This window comes from Sminthopsis crassicaudata, chromosome 6 (assembly GCF_048593235.1).
Source record: "Sminthopsis crassicaudata isolate SCR6 chromosome 6, ASM4859323v1, whole genome shotgun sequence".
Lineage (NCBI taxonomy): Eukaryota > Metazoa > Chordata > Mammalia > Dasyuromorphia > Dasyuridae > Sminthopsis > Sminthopsis crassicaudata.
Genome location: NC_133622.1, coordinates 186,382,589 through 186,404,488, shown reverse-complemented (window position 1 = coordinate 186,404,488; position 21,900 = coordinate 186,382,589). Strand labels below are relative to the sequence as shown.

At 37.3% G+C, this 21,900-nt stretch overlaps 1 protein-coding gene across 3 annotated transcripts in view; it reads left to right on the top strand.

Moving 5' to 3' along the window:
• DOK7 (docking protein 7) overlaps nucleotides 1–21,900 on the top strand; it is a 315,723-nt gene that overhangs the window by 30,628 nt on the left and 263,195 nt on the right. For all 3 annotated transcript variants that reach the window (XR_012483344.1, XR_012483345.1, XM_074274599.1), the window contains exon 5: nucleotides 19,242–19,361. Coding sequence is in view for 1 of the 3 variants with exons in the window: in XM_074274599.1 (XP_074130700.1) it covers nucleotides 19,242–19,361 (120 nt within the window). In the remaining 2 variants the exon portion in view is untranslated. The remainder of the gene's footprint in view (nucleotides 1–19,241; nucleotides 19,362–21,900) is intronic.

Genomic DNA, 21,900 nt, shown 5'->3' with positions numbered 1-21,900 from the left:
TAAAGCAGTTTAAGATTGTATTAATTTGGGTGGCAGCTTCAAAATTGTTAATCCTCTCTTGTTTTAGCTTAGAACAATTCTTTCCCCCCAGTTGAATGTCTGGAAAGAGGTGTAATAACATAACTTGAATAAAAGCTTCATAAATAGATCCCAATGGAAGAATAGCTCATATGTTTCAGTATTTATCATTCCTGACTTTTAGTGGCTTAGTGCCAGTACTTATAAGAAATCACACTAAGATTTTCCTCAATGCAAAGTGTCTTTCATATCAACAGATGAAGCTTCTTCTGCTTGTTTTCTTTTTTTCCTATTAAGCAAAATCATACAGCTTGACAGAACTGGTCAATTGTAGAGTCTTACTTTTCTCTAAGCAGAAGTATAATTAAAACGAGATGAAACATCTGTCTAGATATATTCAGATAATCTCCAACTTCTTAAGAAACACTCTGGTACTTTACTATTATAAGTGGGCTTGTCATTTCTTTAGCCTGATGGGTAGCCAGTGAATGGTGCCAGGTGAGCCAGTGCCATTTTGTGACTGCATGCAGGTGTTCCCTGCTTTAGATAGTTTATGTGACCTTCCTGCTGCCATTTCCAATCTACATGCCCTCATTCCCAGGAAATGCGCCACTATCCAATTTTTTCCCTCTGATTCTTCTCCAGAACTGATGTCTGTTGATGGGAAGCATCACCTGAATTCACTAAAAAGGTGTGGGCACAAGATTGTAATTGAAGTTAAACTGCTGCTTGACAATCTTCCAACTGTATCCTTATTCACAACTTGCATGGCAACTGTTTCAAACTTTTGCCTCTTTTCTTGCAATCAGTTGTACACATACCCCATCACATCCACTAGCTTCCTACTTCAGAGAGAAAAATTGTTGCCATTCAATAGTAACTTTCTCAGAATGTCCCATCCCACAAATCCTTGACTTTTTTTTTTTTTTTAACACAATCACCTCCTCTCTCCTACTGATTTTAATTTTTGACTATTGGATCATGAATTTAAAGCCAGAAGATACCTCAAACAGCATCTAGTCCAATTATCTTTTATAGATGAGAAAATTAACACCTAAGATACTGAAATGATATCTGTCCTACTTACTACACCTGAACAGCGTTAGTTTTTGCTGGTTAGTTTCCATTTGTGCCCTTGAATCCCATCTCTGCTATCTTCTCAGGGGTCTTTTCACCCTTGCCTCTTCAATCTCCCATTCTCTGCTGCTGCTTCCATTTGCTCATGGACATGCCTGTTCTTCCCTAATCTGAAAAACCTTTACACTGACCTTCTTGTGCTGGCTGCTCTCTCTCTCTCTCCCTTTCCCTTCATTGCTAATTCTCCTGAGAAAGTTAGCATACAAGTGAAATGTCTACTTAGAAAATGCTTGCTCTTAATGTAACTCTGCAAGTTAAGCTTCTATCTCTTTTGATCTCTAAAAATTGTTCCCTTTAAGGTCACCATTTCTGTCCTATTATCTAAGTCCAGAAATCCTTGAATTCTCTGTAGCATTTGGTACTTCTGTTTATACCTTTTTAATGGATGTTTGATCTTCAGATTCTATATCTTTAACTTCTCTAACTGTGGCTTCTTTGGTTCCTTCTCCTCTTCCTGAACCCTTAACATTGGCGCTGTCCAAGAATGGGTCCTTGTCTTTCTTTTCTCCCAAGATACTCTCTTCCTTGGTGATCTCATTTACTTTCATGCATCATATTGACACATGACTCACAAATCTGTTTCCAGATCCGATCTCTTATCTTAACTCTAGACCTGTGTCTTCAGCTGATTATGGAACCTCAGAAATGAAAGGGACCTCAGAGAGTATATATTTCCACCTATAGCTGAATAAGAATCCTTCAATGTCATCCAGCTTTTGTTCAGGGACCTCGAGTAGGGAGGAAATCATTATACATTGAGGCAGTACATTTCATTTTTGTACAGTTCTACAATTTTTAGAATGTTTTCCTTACATTAAGTTTTAATTTGTCTCTTTGCAACTTCTATCCTAGCTCTGCCCGACTAGATCTAAATAGAACAAATCTATCCCCTCTTCCATTGGACAGCCTTTCAGATTCTAGAAAACTTCTTTTGTCTCTCTCATCTGTCATATGCAGTCAGTTATTAAGTCCTGTTGTTTCTACCTACACAGTCATCTTGATCGTCTTCTCCTGTGTATTGCTATTGCATCTATCTTATGATGAGCCCCCATTGCCACCCACCTGGGCTATTTCAGTAGTCTCCTTACAAGGGACTCCATTCTCTCCCCACCTCCGATCTATCCTTCACAATGCTACCAGAACAATTGTTCATACTGATAGATGTGGTCATGTCAGTCCTCAGCTGAAAAGTTTCCTGTGACTCCCTAATGCTTCTATGATAAAATGTCAGCCTGTTTAAGGAAACTCCATGATCTGACTTTCACTTACCTCTTCAGACTTACCATTTTTCATGTTACTCCTCATCACTAGTCTTGCCCAACTGACTAATTTACTGTTTCCAGAATTCAACATTCATTCTTCTCCTATTGAAGGAGGGCATACCTGAACTTAACTTTGACAGAAACAAAGATTCCCAAAGGCATAAATGATGAGTGAGCTAATTTTTGGCATGGGAGATGACTTGTATAAATTACTTGTGGGGCAGGATGAGATCAGGGATTACTAGTAGTGAGTAAGACGGAGTAATAGGAAATAAAACAGAAGTGTTCTGGATGATTTCAGTAAGTTAGCTCCTCTCCCTTAATTCTTACCTTGCCCTCCACAGTAGAATTTGGCCCTGAGACTAATGAATTCCTATATATTGGATACTGATATTGCTTTATATTGTTTTGGAAATAGAGTAGGACTTTAGTTGAGAGGTTTTCTGTGATAGGCCTCTCTTTTTTTTTTTTTTTTTTGACTTTCTTTAATATTTTATTTATTTTGTGATATTATGTGTTAAACTTATCTACTTTTTTCTTTTTTTTTTAAATTATAGCTTTTTATTGACAGAACATATGTATGGATAATTTTTTACAACATTATCCGTTGTACTCACTTCTATTCCAACTTTTCCCTTCCTTCCCTCCACCCCTTCCCCTAGATGACAGGCAGTTTTATACATGTTAAAAATATTAAAATATATTTTAAATATAACATATGTGTAAATATTTGTACAGTTCTCTTGTTGTGCAAGAAAAATCAGATTTTATAAAGATAAAAATAACCTGGGAAGAAAAAAAATGCAAGCAGTCCACATTCATTTCCCAGTGTTCTTTCTCTGGGTATAGCCAGTTCTGTTCATCACTGATCAATTGGAACTGAATTGGATCTTCTCATTGCTGAAGAGAGCCATGTCCATCAGAATACATCTTCATATAGTATTGTTGTTGAAGTCCATAATGATCTCCTTATTCTGCGCATTTCACTCAGCATCAGTTCATGTAAGTCTCTCCAGGCCTCTCTGTATTCATCCTGTTGGTCGTTTCTTACAGAACAATAATATTGCATAACATTCATATACTACAATTTACTCAGCCATTCTCCAATTGATGGATATCAGTTTCTAGTTTCTAGCCACTACAAAGAGGGCTGCCACAAAAATTTTTGCACATGTCAGTCCCTTTCCCTTCTTTAATATCTCTGGGATATAAGCCCAGTAGTAGCACTGCTTGATCAGAGGGTATGCAGTTTGATAACTTTTTGAGCAGAGTTCCAGATTGCTCTCCAGTATGGTTAGATCCATTCACAATTCTACCAACAATGCATCAATGTCCCAGTTTTCCCACATCCCCTCCAACATTCGTCATCTTTTCCTGTCATCTTAGCCAATCTGACAGGCATGTAGTGGTGTCTCAGAGTTGTCTTAATTTGCATTTCTCTGATCAATAGTGATTTGGAACATCATTTCACATGAGTATAAATAGTTTCAATTTCATCATCTGAGAATTGTCTGTTCATATCATTTGGCCATTTATCAATTGGAGAATGCTTGATTTCTTATAAATTAGAGTCAATTCTCTATATATTTTGGAAATGAGGCCTTTATCAGAACCTTTAACTGTAAAAATGTTTTCCCAATTTATTGCTTCCCTTCTAATCTTGTCTTCATTAGTTTTGTTTGTACAAAAGCTTTTTAACTTGATATAATCAAAATTTTCTATTTTGTGATCAATAATGATCTCTAGTTCTCCTTTGGTCCTTCCTCCTCCACAGGTCTGAGAGGTAAACTATCTGATGTTCTTCTAATTTATTTATAATCTTATTCTTTATGATAGGCCTCTCTTTTGTAAACATAGTCTGGACCTTACTTCCTTGGGATGTCCTATGACTTTAAAAGAGGCGTTGATAAATTTTCTAGATAACTGGAGATTTTCCAGAGAATACATTTTGTTTTTCTCAGGCAGTAGTTTGTTGATAAAATAAAACTTAAAATTTGTATGGGATTTTGTTTGCAAATTGTTTTATGTTATTTTGTTTATTCTTCATAGTATCCTTCTGTGTTAGGCTGGGCAAATATCATTTTTCTCAATTTACAGGTGAAGAAACTAAAACCTGGAGAGCTGAAGTGACTTATAAAAAAGTCACACAACTTTTAAGTGAAGGATTAAATAAACAGGAGTAGTAAGGATCACAAACATGTACTTTTAAGGCCACATTGTGGTGAGAGGAAGTGAAAGTGGAAAATATCTAAGAAGCATACTTCAGATAATGGTGGCAGTGAAACTAGGTATGGGAAGAAAGACTTAGAGAATCTTAGTAGTCTTATATTAATGCTTCCTTGCAGGTTCGAAGATCTCTATTATTATTATTATTATCATTATTATTATTAGTACCACAAGGATCTATCCTTGGTCCTGAGTTGTTTAAATTCTTTATCAACACTCAAATAAAGATATAGCTGACATATTTGTCAAATTATAGATGGTAAAAAATCTATAAGGAGTAGCTAGCACATTGAATGATAATCAATTATTCACAAAGATAGACCAGAACACTGGGTTGAAGTGTAGAAGATGGTATTTAATATGTATAAATGTAGTCTTGAATTAAAAATTAACTTCCTAATTACAAAGTAGAGAATGTTTCAGTAAGTTTGTCTAAAAGCAAGCTCAGCCATGTTACTTTTGGTTCTTTCTCTGAGTCCAAGAGGAAAAAATTTTTATTCTTCTTAGTAACAATATTCTGAATACTAGAATACAACTATCATATTTTCTCTAAGCTAAATATGGGCAGCTAAGTGATTCAGTGGATAGAGTGGGCTTGAATTCATCTTTAGATACTTATCAGTGGTGTAACCCTGAGAAAGTAATTTAACTTTGCTTGACTCAGTTTCCTCATCTGTAAAATGAATTGGAGAAGGAAACAGCAAACCACCCCAGCATCTTTGTCAAGAAAACCCCAAATGGGATCAGAGTCAGCCACAACTAAAAATGTTTGAACAACAACAAAGCTACACATCCTCAGTTCCTTTAAGTATAGCATTATCTCTAGTTTTCTCTTGACCTCTTATTATCTCCCATCAAAAGAGAATTTGAGAGTTCTAGACCTCAACTGTTGTCTAGTCCAACTCATACACAGAAGGAATTCCCACAATAACAAATCCAAAAAATAGTCATCCAACCTATGCTTAAAGACCTCCAAGTAGGGAAGTCTCTTAAAGCAGTCTGTTCCACTTATATCTAGTTTTAATTACTAGGAAGTTTTCCCTAATACCAAGTCTTTTCTCTTTGCAGCTTTTACCCATTGCTTTTGTTTCTGCTGGGCCAACCAAAACCAGTCTTATTCTTCCTTTACATAACAGCCCTTCAAATATTTGAAGCCAGCTATCTTCTCTTCCTGTATCCCCAACCCCTGCCCTTGACTCTTCCCTTCTTCATATTAAAATAACCCAATTCCTTTCCTTGATCCTGCTATGACATAGACTCAAAACCCCTGACCATCTCTGTTGCCCTCTTTGGGACACTTTCCAGCCTATCGATATTCCTAACCTGTAGTGTCCAAGTGCACATAATATTTTAGGCAAGGTCTCATGAGGTCATAGTACAGTGGGATTATCACTTCCCTATTCCCCTATTCCTGGAAGCTATTTCTCACAGTGGAGCCCAAGATTGCATTAGATTTTTGGGCTGTTATACCACTGCTGGTTGCTATTAAACATTTGGTTCTCTATCATTTTGCATCAGATTTTTTTTTTCCTTCTCAGAACCATGCCTTTCTCATCTTGTACTTGTAAAGGTAATTTTTATGCTTAAGTTTTACATTTTCCCTATTGAATTTAGATTCAGCCCAAGATTCTAGCTTGTCAAGTTCTTTAGGGAACCTAATTTTATTTGGTTCTGTCAGATCCACCATGCTAGCTGCTCCTTCCAGTTTTGTGGCATCTGTAAATTTAGTAAGCATGCCATCTATACTGTCCTCCAAGTTACTGATAATGTTAAGCACCACAGGGCCATGCGCAGACTTCTGTGCTTCTCTCCTGAAGACTTTCTGCCACATTTCCATTGGTCCATTAACAGTTAACTGCTCTTTGAGTTCAACTACTTCTGAATCAATCCAATTTCCTAATTACTAGTCCATATCTCCCTAGTTTCTCCATAAGAATAGTGTGAGATATTTTATCAAAAATTTTGCTAAAACCTAGGTAAATTAAATTCATAGAATTTATTCTTATTTACTAATTGAATTATTAAAAAAGGGGAAATTTGATTTGTCATGGCCAGTTATTGATGAAGCCATGATGGTTCTTTGTAATCACTATTTCCTTTTCTAAATGCTTACCATGCTTCTCTTTAGTGGCCTTTCTAAAGTTTCCTCAGGAACTAAAATCAAGCTTAGTGTCAAAATAGTTGACAGACACTATTTTCTTTCATGTTTTTCAAAATTGTCATCTATTCTGGTGGAACTTCTCTTGTTTTCATCATCTCTCAGGCATGACTGATGGCATCTCACCAATCACATCTGTTAGTTTTTTTTTTAATTTGTAGAGATAGTACACATAAATTCACGAAGAGTACCTAGGTGCTCCCTTACCTTCTGCTTACTTACCTTAAATATAAGTTTTCTGTTATTACCTTCCTCAAATGTGGTGCCTAGAATACTCGGAATGGAGTCAAATTCAAATAGAAATAGGAGATCCCAAGAACTGCATATTGACTTAGAAAACTGCATATTCACATTATCTGTACTCTATTTGCAATATTTTCCAGTTATATTTCAGTCTGGTTTGACTCATGTGTTTGACATCTCTGCTATAGAATATAGGGGACAGAAGATGGAAGGACTCTCACTTCCCTCCTTATGCACACTCTGTTCTGTATCCTGAACTTTATCTATCTTTTCTGGTTCCTATGTCATATTTTCCAAGCACTGGCTTGTTTTGATTTTTGGTCAAAACAGTTCTTTTTCAGGGGAAGCTGAATTAATAGAACCTGAATTTAAAAAAACCCAAAACTTTATGAAAAGATCCCAGCAGAGAGATAGCAGAAACTCTGCAGTAGTCTTTGTTGCCAATGGCAGATCAGTATCATTAACTGTCTCCAAAGTACAATAGTCTGCTACTTGTTTGTGGTAAAGTTTGAATGTCTTGTGCTTAATAAGATGAAGTTGCAGAAAACAAGAGTCTAAGACAATTTGTGTGTTATCTTCATATGGATAGAAAGCTGTGCACAGTGTCATGGGACTAATTCAGATACTTCACTCAAAGAGCATTTTCATTACTGTAATTGTTTTTTTTTTTTTTAATAGCAGAATGTAATACCTTTTTGACAGGCAACTGTGGAGTGCAGGAAAGTGCTGACCTTGGATTCAGAAGATGGAGGTTTCTATTTTGATGTGTCTTCAGCTTCCTTATTCTAGAGTAAAGTCAGCCTACTTATTTGAGCCTTCATTTTCTGTATAATTTGGATAACACTTTCACTACTGCTTGTGCTGTAATTACTAATACTAGCTAGCTTGCATTTATATAGCATCTACCATGTAGCAGACATTATGCTAAACACTTTATACTTATTTCATTTGATCTTCCCAACAGCCCTGAGAGATAGATACTATTATTATCCTCATTTTATAATTAAGGAAACTGAGGCAAACAGGGTTAAGTGACTTTCATTTAGTGTCTGGGGACATATTTAAACTCAGGTCTTTCTGACCTCAGGTTGAGTGCTCTGCTATCTTACCATAGTTGTTTTGGGAAAGTAATTTTGTAAGCCTTATATGCTATAGAAATGGGAATTATTGTTTCATTTAGGTTATTTTATCTTATCCATCCTACAGTATAATGTCATTAGCCCTTGCCTTGAGATCCCTTAAAAATTCTCTAAGAAATCATGACCCAGAATTCTTCAGTAAAAGCTGAATGTGTGTGTACACACATAGGCTTCATCTGCAGGCTGCTAGTTGATTTTTGGTTATTCTGGTTTTAGTCATCTTGATCCATATCTTGCCACTGGACCTAGATGGTCTGGAGGAGAGAGTGAGGCTGGTGACTTTGCACAGCCTTCCCTCACTTAAATTCAATTCACTTGCATGTCATAGCCTCACCTCCCTGATGTCATGGTTCCTTTTCAAGAACGAAGGACAAATAACAGCAAAGGTTATTCATAATGTTTATTTTCTTTTAGTTTTTGCATGTAAAATGGAAAAAATTATATTTGTTTCAAATGAATTTTAACAAAAGGATAAACTGAAATCTCTGAGCAAGAAAACATTTATTAGTGGAAACATGCTATCAATAAAAATGTGTCCATTAGTGCCAAAGGAGGACAGATTTCCTTATAAAGGATTTTGAGGAGTACAGAACAAAGGCCAGACCAGGGTAGACATCATGGAATTGAGGGCAACATGACTGATTTAAGACTACTGAGACACAGGGATCGATAGAATTGGTTGAAAATTTGGGACTAGCAGTGATCTCCTTCTTCTCTCTCTTCTCCTTGAAGGACTTATTCTGTTGTGTGAGTGTAAATGTGAGATAGTGACCTAGACTTTTGGACAACACGGCAGACATCCTTGAAGGTTAGCTTGGTGGAGTAAAGATATCAGGACCAAGCTCTCTTTCTGTTCACATAGATTCTACAAGTCAATTAAATTCCTTGAGGAAAGAAAACTGGATTTAGAAATTTAACCCATTCCAAACCAGTTGAACCCTAAACTAAATTCAGAGACAAAGAACCATGACTTAAGTAGTAAATAGGAACAATTAGAAAATATTAGAAATCAATTTTAATTTCTTTTCTCTGTTTTGATGTCTTCCTCATACTTCCCTGAGAAGCAGATGTTTAATAAGGTCCCAGTGGTGCTATGGCTTGGTATAGACCATATCCTGCTGGGTAAAGAAACCTTGTAATGCTAGTAACAACTCATTTATATACCTTTTTATTATACATTGGGATTTTAGATACATTAGCTCATTTTATCTTGATAATACCCCTGTGTCTACCATTAAAACAAGCTTTTTTTTTTTTTTTTTCCCCTTGATGCTAGGGTTAAGTGACTTGCCCAGGGTCACACAGCTAGGAAAAAACAAGCTTTCTTAATCAATCTTCTATAAACTCTGAAAATAAAAAGCCTATATTTCAATATATAAATTACCTATATTTCAATATGATTGATTTCCTTTGTAAATTTCCTTTGTATTCAATATAAATATATTTCCTTTGTAATATAAATATCTTATATATTTAGAAATGATTTTCTGAGAAGGGACATATGTTTTCCAGATTACCAAAAGTGTCCATGCTATACATAAAGGCACCCCCAATCCCATATCACCTGGCAGAATTAATGGACTTTCTCTTCTTTTCTACTTACTTGTTATGTGGATCTAATGTCGAGTAGCATTTTTTCCAGGCTGAATTAAAGATGTTGCAATGTTGTATAATTAAGTATTGCCTGAGAATGAGATGTAATTATTTGAAACTTTTTTTTTAATATCCAAGGGTTATACTTGAGAATATTTTTCTAGTTGATGGCATCTTCCTTTTTTATATAAAACTTTTTTCTTTTCTTTTTTTATTATTATAGCTTTTTATTTACAAGATATATGCATGGGTAATTTTTCAGTATTGACCTTACAAAACCTTCTGTTCCAACTTTTCCCTTCCCCCCACCCCCTCCCCCAGATGGCAAGAAGACCAATACATGTTAAATATGTTAAAGTATATGTTAAATACAACATATATATACATATTTTGCTGCACAAGAAAAATCTGACTTAGAAATAAAGTAAAATTAACCTGAGAATGAAATAAAAAATGCAAGCAGACAAAAACAACGGGATTGGAAATGCTATAAAACTTTTTATTTTCAAAATACATGCAAATAGTTTTCAACCTTCACCTTTGCTAAATCTTGTGTTCCAGATTTTTTCGCTCTCTTTCCCTACCCCCTTCCTCTAGGCTACAAGTAGTCCAATATATGTTAAACATGTGCGATTCTAAACATATTTCCACAAAGTGAGATCAAAAAGAAAAAAAAATGAGAGAAAACAAAAAGCAAGCAAACAATAAGAAAAAAGGTGAAAATATGTTCTACTGTATTTTTATTTATTTTGTTAAATATTTCCTCGTGATCCTTTGGCAACACTGTGGACCCCATTTCTGTGGGAGGACATCTCTGCCCTCCACCATAGTGGCTGTGTGCTTCTGGGAAGATAATTTCCCTTCTGTGAAGTCTCAGTTTCTTGATTGTGAATTGAAGATAATAACATTTAAACTGCCTAGACTTTCCTTGCTGTACCCTAAAGTGTTACAGAAATGTGAGCTGCTGAAGGGCAGGGAGCTAGAAACTGAGCAAAACACTGTGCACATGGTCTCTCTTCAGTAAAGATGTTTTTTATAGTTGGAGGACTAATTGTCCTGCAGCCTCCTGCCAACTGTCCCTAACCACAGGATTAGGCTTTCAGCCTTTTGTGAGAGGCAGTGATATGAGCTCTCCAAGCCCTCACCCCCACAGCAGGCTGGAGGGGGAGGATTTCGGCGTGAGTAAGCAGCTGTGTTGGCGTTACAGTACCACATGCCACATATATCCTTGCTCCCAAATGCCTGTGATGTCAGCCCCTCTCTAGCCCTGGACTGCCACACTAATTCCTATCAGAACAAGAACCTCATTGAGACAGAGCCTTTCTTAAGCTTCCACGGTGGTGGGTGTTGCTGGAGGGGGAGGTTCAGGAAATTTGTGTTCTGGACCTGGGCCCAACATTTATTTGTTGAGTGACCTTGGGCAGACCATGTCCCTTTAGAAGGCCTCAACTGGATTAGATGCTATGTAAAGTCCCTTACTTCATTAACTTGTGATTTCATTGGGATGGTCACTCTACCCCCTGACACTGATCATAGCCCCTCCTCACCATGGACAATTTAATAAGTTGCTGTGTCTAAAAAAATTTAAGCATCTCCTGTCTGGCTTTCTGGTGAGAGAGCATTTCCGCCTTTAGTGAGGCTGACCCTGAGATGATAGACGTTTCCATTGCCAGGGCTGCATTCACAAGCTTTCCAGGGGGGTAGAAGCTGCCAACATTTGTATTCCATGACAAAGCTCAGGGTCAGAACCCAGGGTCACCTCTCTGCCAAGGTTAGGCATTGGAGGATAACTAAATCAATAAAATTTCTTGTACCAGGGAAGTAGAAATGTTTGGCTTTGGAAGATCTGGGGCTTGAGGATGTGCAGTAGGGTCTGTGCTTTCAAGTATTTGAAGGGCATTCTATGGAAGAAGGATTTAGCCTTGGAGGTAGTTTACAGAAAGTGCAGAAAGGCAGATGTTGCTGTCAAACTCAACAAGTGGAGCTCTCTGAAAGTTAACTGGACACTTCAGGAGCTGGAGAAATCTCCAACCACCTCCCCAAAGTTACTCTTTAGAAAGTAGCTAAATGGTTACTTTTTGGGGATGTCGAGGACTGCCTGGACTAGATGCTTTTTAAGATCTTTTCAACTTTGAGATTCTATGATTCCTAAAGTCCTGCCCTTAATTTATTCTTTAAAACCTTTATGGTGCTTCTTACTAGCTACATACATATCTCTACCCACCTCTGTCCCCCAAGCAATGTTCTGACCGGATTAGATATTTTAATAAATCGCTCCTTTATGGGATCTGGTAGGGATCCAGTTCATACTTACAAAGCATCTGGATCACTTCCATGGCGACAGGTCCACAAAGGTCAGAGCGTGACTGGGAGATAGATGTTCCAATTGGGCTTGGACCCGACTTCCCCACCCTTGCCGAGGAGCCAACGCCCACAATGTCCTTTTTTACTTTTCCTTTCTTTGGGCAAGATGTGCAGCCGGTGTAATTCTATCAGAGAATTCCTGGGCAGTGACGGTGCCACATTGGAAGAGAAACCAGGCCATTTGTGCTCGTGGCCTTCCTAATGTCAGCAGAATGTGAGCCAGCCAGCTCTGTGCTCCCCATTCATTTTGCTCAGGCTTTGGGAGTAAGCTTGGTGTTATTTCATTAACTGTTGCTGCAGAGAAGGGAGTGTGTGTGTGTGTATGTGTGTGTGTGTGTGTGTGTGTGTGTGTGTGTGTGTATGGGAGGAGGAGGGAAAGATGGTGTGCTTGGGCAGTACCTGTATTTTATTTCTCACAATCATGTGGTTGTTGGTCATTCCATTTTTCTGAGTCAACTTAGGCCCTGGGGCATCAAGCTTTTGAAAATATTTCATTATCTTGATTGACACTCCACCTATCCTTAACTCATATATATTATACAAAGATGAGACTTTATTGCACAGAAGTATCAGCATACCCATTTTACAAATGAAGAAACCCAGGTTCAGAAAATGGAAGCGATGAGTTCGCACAGCCAATAAATGAGATATCCATGTTTTCTCACCCCCAACTCTCTTTTCTCCACTTTTCACATGGTATATTGGAAAGAATTCTGGTCTTGGAGGCAGAGCACCTGCATGAGTGATAGCTCTGGGAGCTTTTGTGAAGAGTCTCAGTTTCCTCATCTGTAAAAAGGGATGGGTGTGTGGTATTGTCACTTTGCATAACAACTTTATGAACCAGATATCTCTGAGCCTTTTCTAAGGAAGGGAAGGGTGATACTTTTGCTTCTGTATTTATTTTTTAGGGTTGTGAGAGGAAAGTATATTGAAAACTTTAAAACGCTATAAAAATGTGATTTATTATGCAATCATTATAGCTTTATTCCTGATGATGAATAAAAATATTTATTGAACACTTCTGGTGATAGACATTGGAGGAGATACAAAGGTGGGGAGTTTATACTTTGTTTATTTATATTGCTGCACATTATTAGGGAGTCCCTTGTGAATGACTGTCCCTTCAGGGCCTATGTATTTCTCATTGGGGGATCTCCAGAGTACTGAGAGCACTCTGACCTCACACATACATCCCATGGGCTTGATTAATTCTCTTAGCTGAACAGGCCAGAGGGCTGGGTTTATTATTTTCTGATGATACTTAAGGACTTATTTTCTAAGCATGTCTTGATGACATGAAAAAAGTGTCAGGGTGTTGATAGTATAAGAAAGATAACTCAGACATCTTTGGAATCGAGCCAGCGAATCATAGAATTAAGGAGATGAAAAAAACTTTAGAAATCATCAAGCCTCTGATGTCCTTTACAGAAGTAATATTTATGATGCTGTGATCCTAACATAAGGATCAGTTCTTTGTGCTGGGGATGGAGTAGAGGGTTTCAGACTTTGACATAATTTAGAGTTCAGAGTTTTTATGAGAGGGGCAGTAAGTAAAATCGTAATGTGGTATATAAATGCTAGCTATTATATTATGATTATTATTGAACTACAAAATTATAAGATATATCTCAATATATATTATCCATATATAATATAATAAATATTTCAACAATAACATAATAGCTAGCATTTATTTAGCATGTTAAGATTTGCAAAGCACTTTGTTGTTCCTTTCAGTTGTGGCTTTGTGAAATGACTTGAGGTTTTCTTTCCAAAGGCACAGGAATAGTTTCCCACTTCTTTCTGTAGTTCATTTTGCAGATGAGGAAACTGAGGGAAACAGGATTAAGTGATTTGCCCAGTGTCACACATCTAGTCAGTGTCTAAGGTCATATTTGAACTCAGGAAGATGACACTTCCAAACTCAGGATTGGCACTCTGTGCATGATGATGCTACTGGCTGATCTATCTCATTTGATCTTCACAATAATAGTAGATACTATTAATCACTCCATTTTGGCTGCTGAGGAAATTTTTCTTATAAGGCAGAGGTTGTGTACCTTGTCCTGTATTGCATAGCTAGTTAAGTATGTGAGTAAAGATTTGAATCCAGATCTTCAACTCCACGTCTCACATCCTGGACACTGTGATGTCGTTTTGCCTTTTCTTCCAATCCAGATGAGCCCTGATATGTCTCAAATTAATTTGCCTTTAAGCTGAAGCCAGAAAAGATGGCAATGTTGTTGGTGTAGAATTCTGTAGGGGTGAGATACTCCATGGTCATGGAGTCAGAAAGTCTGGATTAGCTACCCATTTCTTTATGTCTTTGTACCTCTTTTTCTCCATGTGTAAAGTGAGCTTGATAACACTTTGCTCAAAGCAAATGGGCTTGTTCTATGCCACAGTAGGGATTTCTTTTCAGGGTGATCCAACACGGGGAGAAACTTGCCTATGGTGATTAATTCAATGCCTTGCTCATAGTAAGTATTCAGTAAGAACTCAATAACAGGCATGGGACAAAAATAGCTTACATTTTGATCCTCAGGCTCAGGGTATGACTAGTCTCACATCACGTAGAAACATGGATTGAATTGAACATTTGATTGTAAGCTCCTTGAGAGGAGGGATTGGGTAATTTTTATCTTTTTATTCCCAGTGGGAGACTTGAATTTATTTTGGGGCTTAATAACTGCTGAATTGAAAAAGATGTGACTGTTTTCCCTAAGGTGTGTTTACATACTTGAAAGGGAGACAGGACTAACTTCCATGGAATTAGTCAATGACACGAGAGAGTGGATAATCGAGTATAAGATTGTGTGGTAGGAATAATAGATTTTAGATGAATCTAGTTATTTGGGAACATCTGCCACTGAGGGGAAGAATAGCTATAGAGTGGGAGAGCTAGAGATTAGGAGTACTAGAAAATAAAGTCCATATTTATTGAATGAGAACCATCTGCAAGAAGAAAATAATACGCCTCCTCCTTTTCCCCCAACTCCTCTTTCCTCCCCCCTTTTCCTTAGACATTCTGGCTTCACTCCTCAACTGTAGAATCATCCTTGGAAGGTCAGTGCTTCACTTCTCAGAATTATCTGGCCCCTTCAATCCATTAACAACCTCCCTCACCTAAAAGTAGAGTGGTAGACAGGTGGTAAGATTGTCCAGAACATGGAATTTTAGTGCTGGAAGAGATTTTAGAAAACCATTTGCTGTTGCAAGTTGTTAATTTCCTTCACTGAAGTCTCCCAAAAGTTCATCATGCTATGGTGGTGACCCTGGGTTCTCATACCAGCAGAACACAAGCCTTGCTGGATTTTACCAAGTTGGAAAGATTTCAAGAATAGGCCAGCTGATGAGTATGACTTTTGCCTGCAGATCAGTCTAGCTAAGAGCAGAGAAACTGATCACCGGAAGATAAATTTACCAGGGATAAATTTTTTTGAGCCATGGCAGTTCATGAACTCATCCACTGAGGTGGTACTGAGAGGCTGAGATCTTTATTGGAGAGGGGAATTGCGGACTCTTGAAATTAAAATAAAGTATGTGTTGCTCATTTATGTTATTTAATAAGAAACAAGCATGACCTCATTGGCACTAGATCCAAAACATTTCTGTTTCTCTTTCATCCCATCCCAGTGAAGGATGGTAGAGAGGAAAGATGAATGTTCAGTTTTGATGTCATCTGCCAATAAAGAAATTGGTACCCGGATAAAGTTTGAAACCACTGACATTGGCTAAGAGGGTCTCTCTTATCATTCATGTCTGCCTAGTAAGCTTCAGAGACGTTATCAGTTCTACCCATTGCACTTCTTGACCCCATCCCCTCTTCTCTTTTTCAATTGCCATCATTCTACAATAGGTATTCTTATCTGCTTAGACAATTGAAATGGTCTCCTACTTTCTTTCTACCTCCTTCTTTATGCCCCCCCATTCCAATTCAACCTTCTTACCACTGTCAGAATAACATTCCCTGTCCATAAATCATCATTATCACTTTTTGCTCAGAGATATTCATGGTTTCCTATTGTTTCTAGAGAAAGGATTCTTAATTTGGAGTCTATGAACTTATAAAAACATACTACTTTTCAATATAATTGGTTTCCTTTGCAATTATGTGTATTTTATTTTATATATATTTAAAAACATTATTTTGAAAAGGTAGTTCATGGGATTTACCAGACTGCCAAAGGGGCCCATAACCTCCAAATAATTTAAGAACTTCATACTCTGTTCAAAACCTTCTACAATCTGGTAGCATCCAACCTGGCCTGACTTATTTTGTGTTAATTTCTTCCATGTGCTTGACATTAAAGATCTCTTTATATTTTCCTCTGTAAGTCTTACATCATGGTGGAGATGTGATTCTAAATTTTTTGATAGCTAGATATAGTCTTGATAGCTTTCCATCAATTTGGAAAGGTTTTAAGTAGAGGCCCAAATTATGACCTTGTGCTTGCTGTCTGAGGACCAGTCTTAGTAATTTAGTAAGTTGCAATCTGTCAATAGAAGGGGTACTTATATTGCTAAGATTATAGGCTCTTGATGTGTTGGGATGCTCTCTTTATTAAAAATGAAGTTTTCTTTGTTTCCAAGAACACACTCTAAGCTTTCTTCATCCTTTCATCCAGCTAATATACTCCCATTTTCTGCAAGAAGAATTTTCCAATCCATTTTAATTCTAATTAATTTTCTACCTCCCCTCTGTTGATTATCTCCAGTTTCTCTCTCTCTCTCTCTCTCTCTCTCTCTCTCTCTCTCTCTCTCTCTCTCTCTCTCTCTCTCTCTCTCTCTCTCTCTCTCTCCCTCTCTCTCTCCCTCTCTCTCTCTATATATATATCTATATATCTATATTTATATATAGATATAGATATATCTATATATAGAGATATATCTATATATCTCTATATATAGATCTCTCTCTCTCTCTCTCTCTCTCTCTCTCTCTCTCTCTCTCTATATATATATATATATATATATATATATATATATATAACTTGTTTGTATATTGTCTCCTCTTTGAAGAGACTATAAACTCCTTGAGACAGGAACCATTTCTTTCCTTTCTTTGTAACCTAAGAACTTAACACAAAGCCTGATGATAGCAGGTACTTAATAAATGCTAGTTGATTGACTGCCCGAGTCAGAGATGTGCTAGGTCCCAATTTGAACCATCTTATGAATGTCAGTTTTAAAATTTTCGTTGTGTGTATTTACACCTGGGAAATCAGTCAATCCTAAAAATCAGGGCTTTATTTGTTGTTTTGTTAATTGTTGCGGTAAACAATAATCAACAAAGAAAATGATGGGGAAAATGTTAATAAGGCAAATTAAAGTGTGTCATATGAACTTTTTTTCCTTTGAGAGTCATGTATAAAATATTAATGGCATAGTCTGGGTCCCGGTTAACTTTCACTCAGAATTACCATATTTCCCCTCCTTGCCTTTCCTTACTCTTTTCCCCATGTCTCTGATGTCCTCATCCTCACTTTTGCCTATTGGATTCCCACTTCTCCTTTATAGACAATTTCATATTCCCCCCCCCCTTTGGGCTCTTTTCCTGAGCCCCCAAATTCTCATGTCATGCTTAGCTTTTCTTCTATAATGCCCTTATAGTATAATTTTTTGTTATAGCTCTCTGTGCTTTCCCCCTTTGACTATGCTTATGCTCTTCCCTGGCTGTAGATGCTCATTTTCCCTCCTTCTCCTTTACCTCTCTGTTTTTGAAAGCCTAGCTCATGGGCTACTCTATACCGTCGTTTCTCTGGCTTCCTATTGCTCTTTCTTTGTTCTCTTGCAACACTGATCATGTGCTTGATTCAGTAATAACTATTTGTGTCCATGTCTTATGCTCCTCAAAGAGACCCAGGATCATAGCTTATGTAAACAATCTTCCTTAGGTCCAATCTCAGAACTTTACTCAGTATCATAGTAATTGTTCCAGAAATAATGGATGCATGAATATTGCTAGTTCTCTGTAGCACTATGCTTTTTTGCCTTTCATTCCATCATTTTGATTCTATCCCTCTTTTGACTTTCTTAGTGAGTCTTGATTCTTATTGGGGCTTTGTTTGTTATGAGGGGACCCAGAATGAAATTGATACAGTAAAATTAGGTTGTGAGCTCTTTGAGGGCAGGAATTGTTCTTTGCCTCTTTTTGTATCCCTAGTACTAATTAATTAGCACAATGATAAGGTATTTAGCAGGTGCTTTAAAATATTTGATTGATTATTGACTGATTGATAGAATAAAAAGTGACTCTCAAGAAACTACATCATAGATTTTAAATTATAAACCTATAATTATTGGGATTAAAAGCTTGAGAGCTGGGTCTAACTATGCAAATATATCCTAGAAATTAAGAACTGAGGGGGTCTTTAATGTTCACAAGCCCAATTCCTACTTTACAAACGAGGAACTTAAAACCCAGAATGGTGAAGGAACTTAGCCATAATCATACACCTTGTTTTGCTAGAACCCAGGTCTCTGAGAGAACAGAATGTGCTCCAAAATTCTTGATAAAAAAGAATTGTTTTAGTCACCTTTAGTCATTGATGCAACTGCAATTTTCTATCCTTGTTGCCATCACCAATTACAGGTTTACTCTCTAATTTTTAGATATGTCATGTCAAAGACAAAAAGGTGTTGGTTTTCAGCATTCTAGGATAGTTTTTTTCTTTCTCATCTGAGAACATCATTTGAATCAGCTGAGAAGGGAAATGCCAAGGATACTGGAGAAAAAGCAGGATCCATGTAGCAGTGAGAACATAAAAATCCAGCAGCTCTGTTATGGGGCTCATTTTTTAAGCTGCTCTAATTTCTTTCAGTTCATTTGCATGACTCTCCCTCCTGAGGTTTATTTGGACTAGAGAAGTGATTAACTAAGTATAGAATCTGCCTTTGCTTCTCCTTCTTGGTGTGTGCTGGGGTTAGATTGGGTCATTTTATTCTTGGCTCGAAAATCACACTGATTTCCTCTGGTGCCGAGCAGTCCGCATTCTTCAGGACACCAAGTCTGTAGCTGTATTTTTTAAAAAACGCTTTGCCCAGTTGTCAAAACAAGAGCCTGGATTGATAATGTCCTTTTTTTTTCTTCTTTTCCAGGGGCTGGTGTATTTTTCCTTTCTTGTGCAGAAGGGGAGCAGATCAGCTTTCTTTTCGACTGTATCGTCCGGGGCATCTCCCCCACGAAAGGCCCCTTTGGCCTGCGTCCCGTTCTCCCAGGTTAATATAAGTGTAGAGTGACCCCTTGGTCTTGGAGCCTGCCCAGACTAGCGCTTGTGGCTCCACTTGGAATGACAGGTTGCAGACACCACACCCTGGGATATGGGGTAGTTTTCACTCTAAAATGTCACCACAATTCAGATTTATCAGTCTTGGGCACCTAGTTTTTCTCCCTCCCTGTCCCCTCAGTTCATTCACACTCCTGTTGCAATCATGACTGGTCTGTCTTGTATTTATCCTAACTAGGTCACTCATTAATACCAGCTATGACTACCTAGCTCTTTGTTGTCACACAATACTTTCACTTACATTGCCTCACTTTGACTACTATTGTCCCATTTGGCAGAGAGGGAAACTGAGGATTTTATAAAGAAATACCAACTTGCTGAAAGTCACAAAGCTAGTAAATGGTTGAGCTGGATTTGAGAGTTACTTCATTCCTTTGGGTCTCAGTTTCCTCTGGAAAATGATTTCTAAGGTGCTTTTCTAGCTCTAAATCCTGTTTATATTCCTATGCACCTATGATTTAAATCTGAAAAGAACCTTAGGCCTGGAGGATCAGAACTGGAATGGGCCTTAGAATCTGTTTTTTGTTATAGGTGAGGAAACAGGTTCAGAAAAAAAAATGAATTAACTTGCTTAAGATGACAGAAGAAAGAAAGGGAGTCTTTGTACTAGGGTAGTCTGGCTTCTGGTTCAATAATTTTTTTCACTGCAGTATACTATTTCCTTAAAAGTATTCTATTTTGGGGAAACAGTCCTCCTGCTTATTCAAAAATAAAAACTACCCAGACTTTGTTGTGGATGCAGCAGGAGAAATAGACACGAGCATATTTATGGTTTCCAAAGACTCATGTTCCTTGCAGTTGAAGAGATGAAGAAATGTCATCTATTAGTGCTTCTGAGCAATCCTTGCTGGGGAGGAGTAGGCAGCCTGAAAGATGAGACTTTGGAACATCCGGGGAAAATCTGTATATTTGGAGCTTTTGAAAATAATGCTTTAGGGCGTTGCCTTTTGATGGCTGTGCCAAATCATATGGCTTTCCATTAAGCTGTGCTTAAGAGCTGCTATTCCAAGGGTTTGTATAGATCTCTGACCAAAATTAACTGAGGTGTTCTGGGAGCTGGTAGGATTTACAGAGATAAAATCTCTCTCTAAACTCTTTTGTAAACCACACTTGACAGGCAGCTGCCTTAGGTATTACTAGTAGGCAGAACACAGAACTGGGAATTAGAAGAATGGGTTTTTCTCCCAGCAGCTAACTTCTTGTGAGACCTCAGACAAATGATTTTTCTTCTTTCAACCTTGAAGTTTCTTCCTCTGTAAAGTGAGACGAAATGTCCTCTAAGTCCCTTTGTTAATTAGTACATAAAACCTAATGTAGAATTGGCTGCCTTTTGAAAAGCTGGCCTTGAGTTTCAAGTACTGAAATTTGAAGAGCTCGGTATAGAGCTCTGAGCTCTCCCGAGTCCTGTAGAGGTTCTTTAGAGGCAGTTTCTCTAGTGGCCATAATCAAAAATGAGAACTATATAGATGTAATGTAATGATTTTTTTAGGGACCCACATAAATATCTTAGATAATCATGGAATTACAGAATCTCAGAATGGAAAAGGAGCTCAGAGGTCAACTTGTCCAAAGCTCCTTTATATGACTTTCCTAAAAATGACTCTAATAGAAAGTTGCTCAAAGACTTACAGCAGAATGTAGTCAGAGAAGTTTGTAGGAATTGGGTCTGAGTTCTGGCCATACCTTTTCGTATTTTTGTGTCTTGAGGCAAGTCACTACTTTTGACCTCAGTTTCCCTGTGTGTACAAAGGATGTTAATTCAGATAGATTTAAACTTAAGAGTTCTTTATCATCTCTAAATCTATGATTACTAAAACAAACTGTCCCAATTCTGGGCTACTTCAATTAAAATAATTTTTTCTCTATTGATTGATATTTGCCTATTTGTAACTTCTACTTATGGCTTAGGTCTGTCCTCTTTATCTTAGCAGAATGAATCTTTTCTCTTCCACAGGGAAACATTTTAGATACTTGAAAGCAGCTGTCATGTGTCTCCCTATATCTTTTCTTCTCTAAATTAAATATTCCTAGTTCCTTTAACTAATACTTGTAGGGCACAGTGTCTTTTCACTGATCTGGTTGCCCTCTTCTGCATGTTCATGAAAATAGTAATGATAGCTTTTGTATCATGCTTTACAAATACTTTACAAATACTATCTTATTTTACAACAATTTCGGAATAGAGGTGCTATTATTATCCTCATCTTGCAGATGGGGTAAGTTGAGATTTAGTATCTGAAGCCAAATTTGAACTAGAATCTTCCTACAACATGATCATCAGAATTTCATAGAGTAAATATCATGTCTGACCTTGAAAGAGATATTTATTTTCTTGTTCTGAATATTTTGCCTTTATTAATGTAGCCTAGGATTTTATATTCTTGTTTGCCTGACATAAGATGTTGTTAATTTATTATGATTTTCATAGTCTATTAAATTCCTCTCCTACCTTTGAGAGTGAATTATTAATA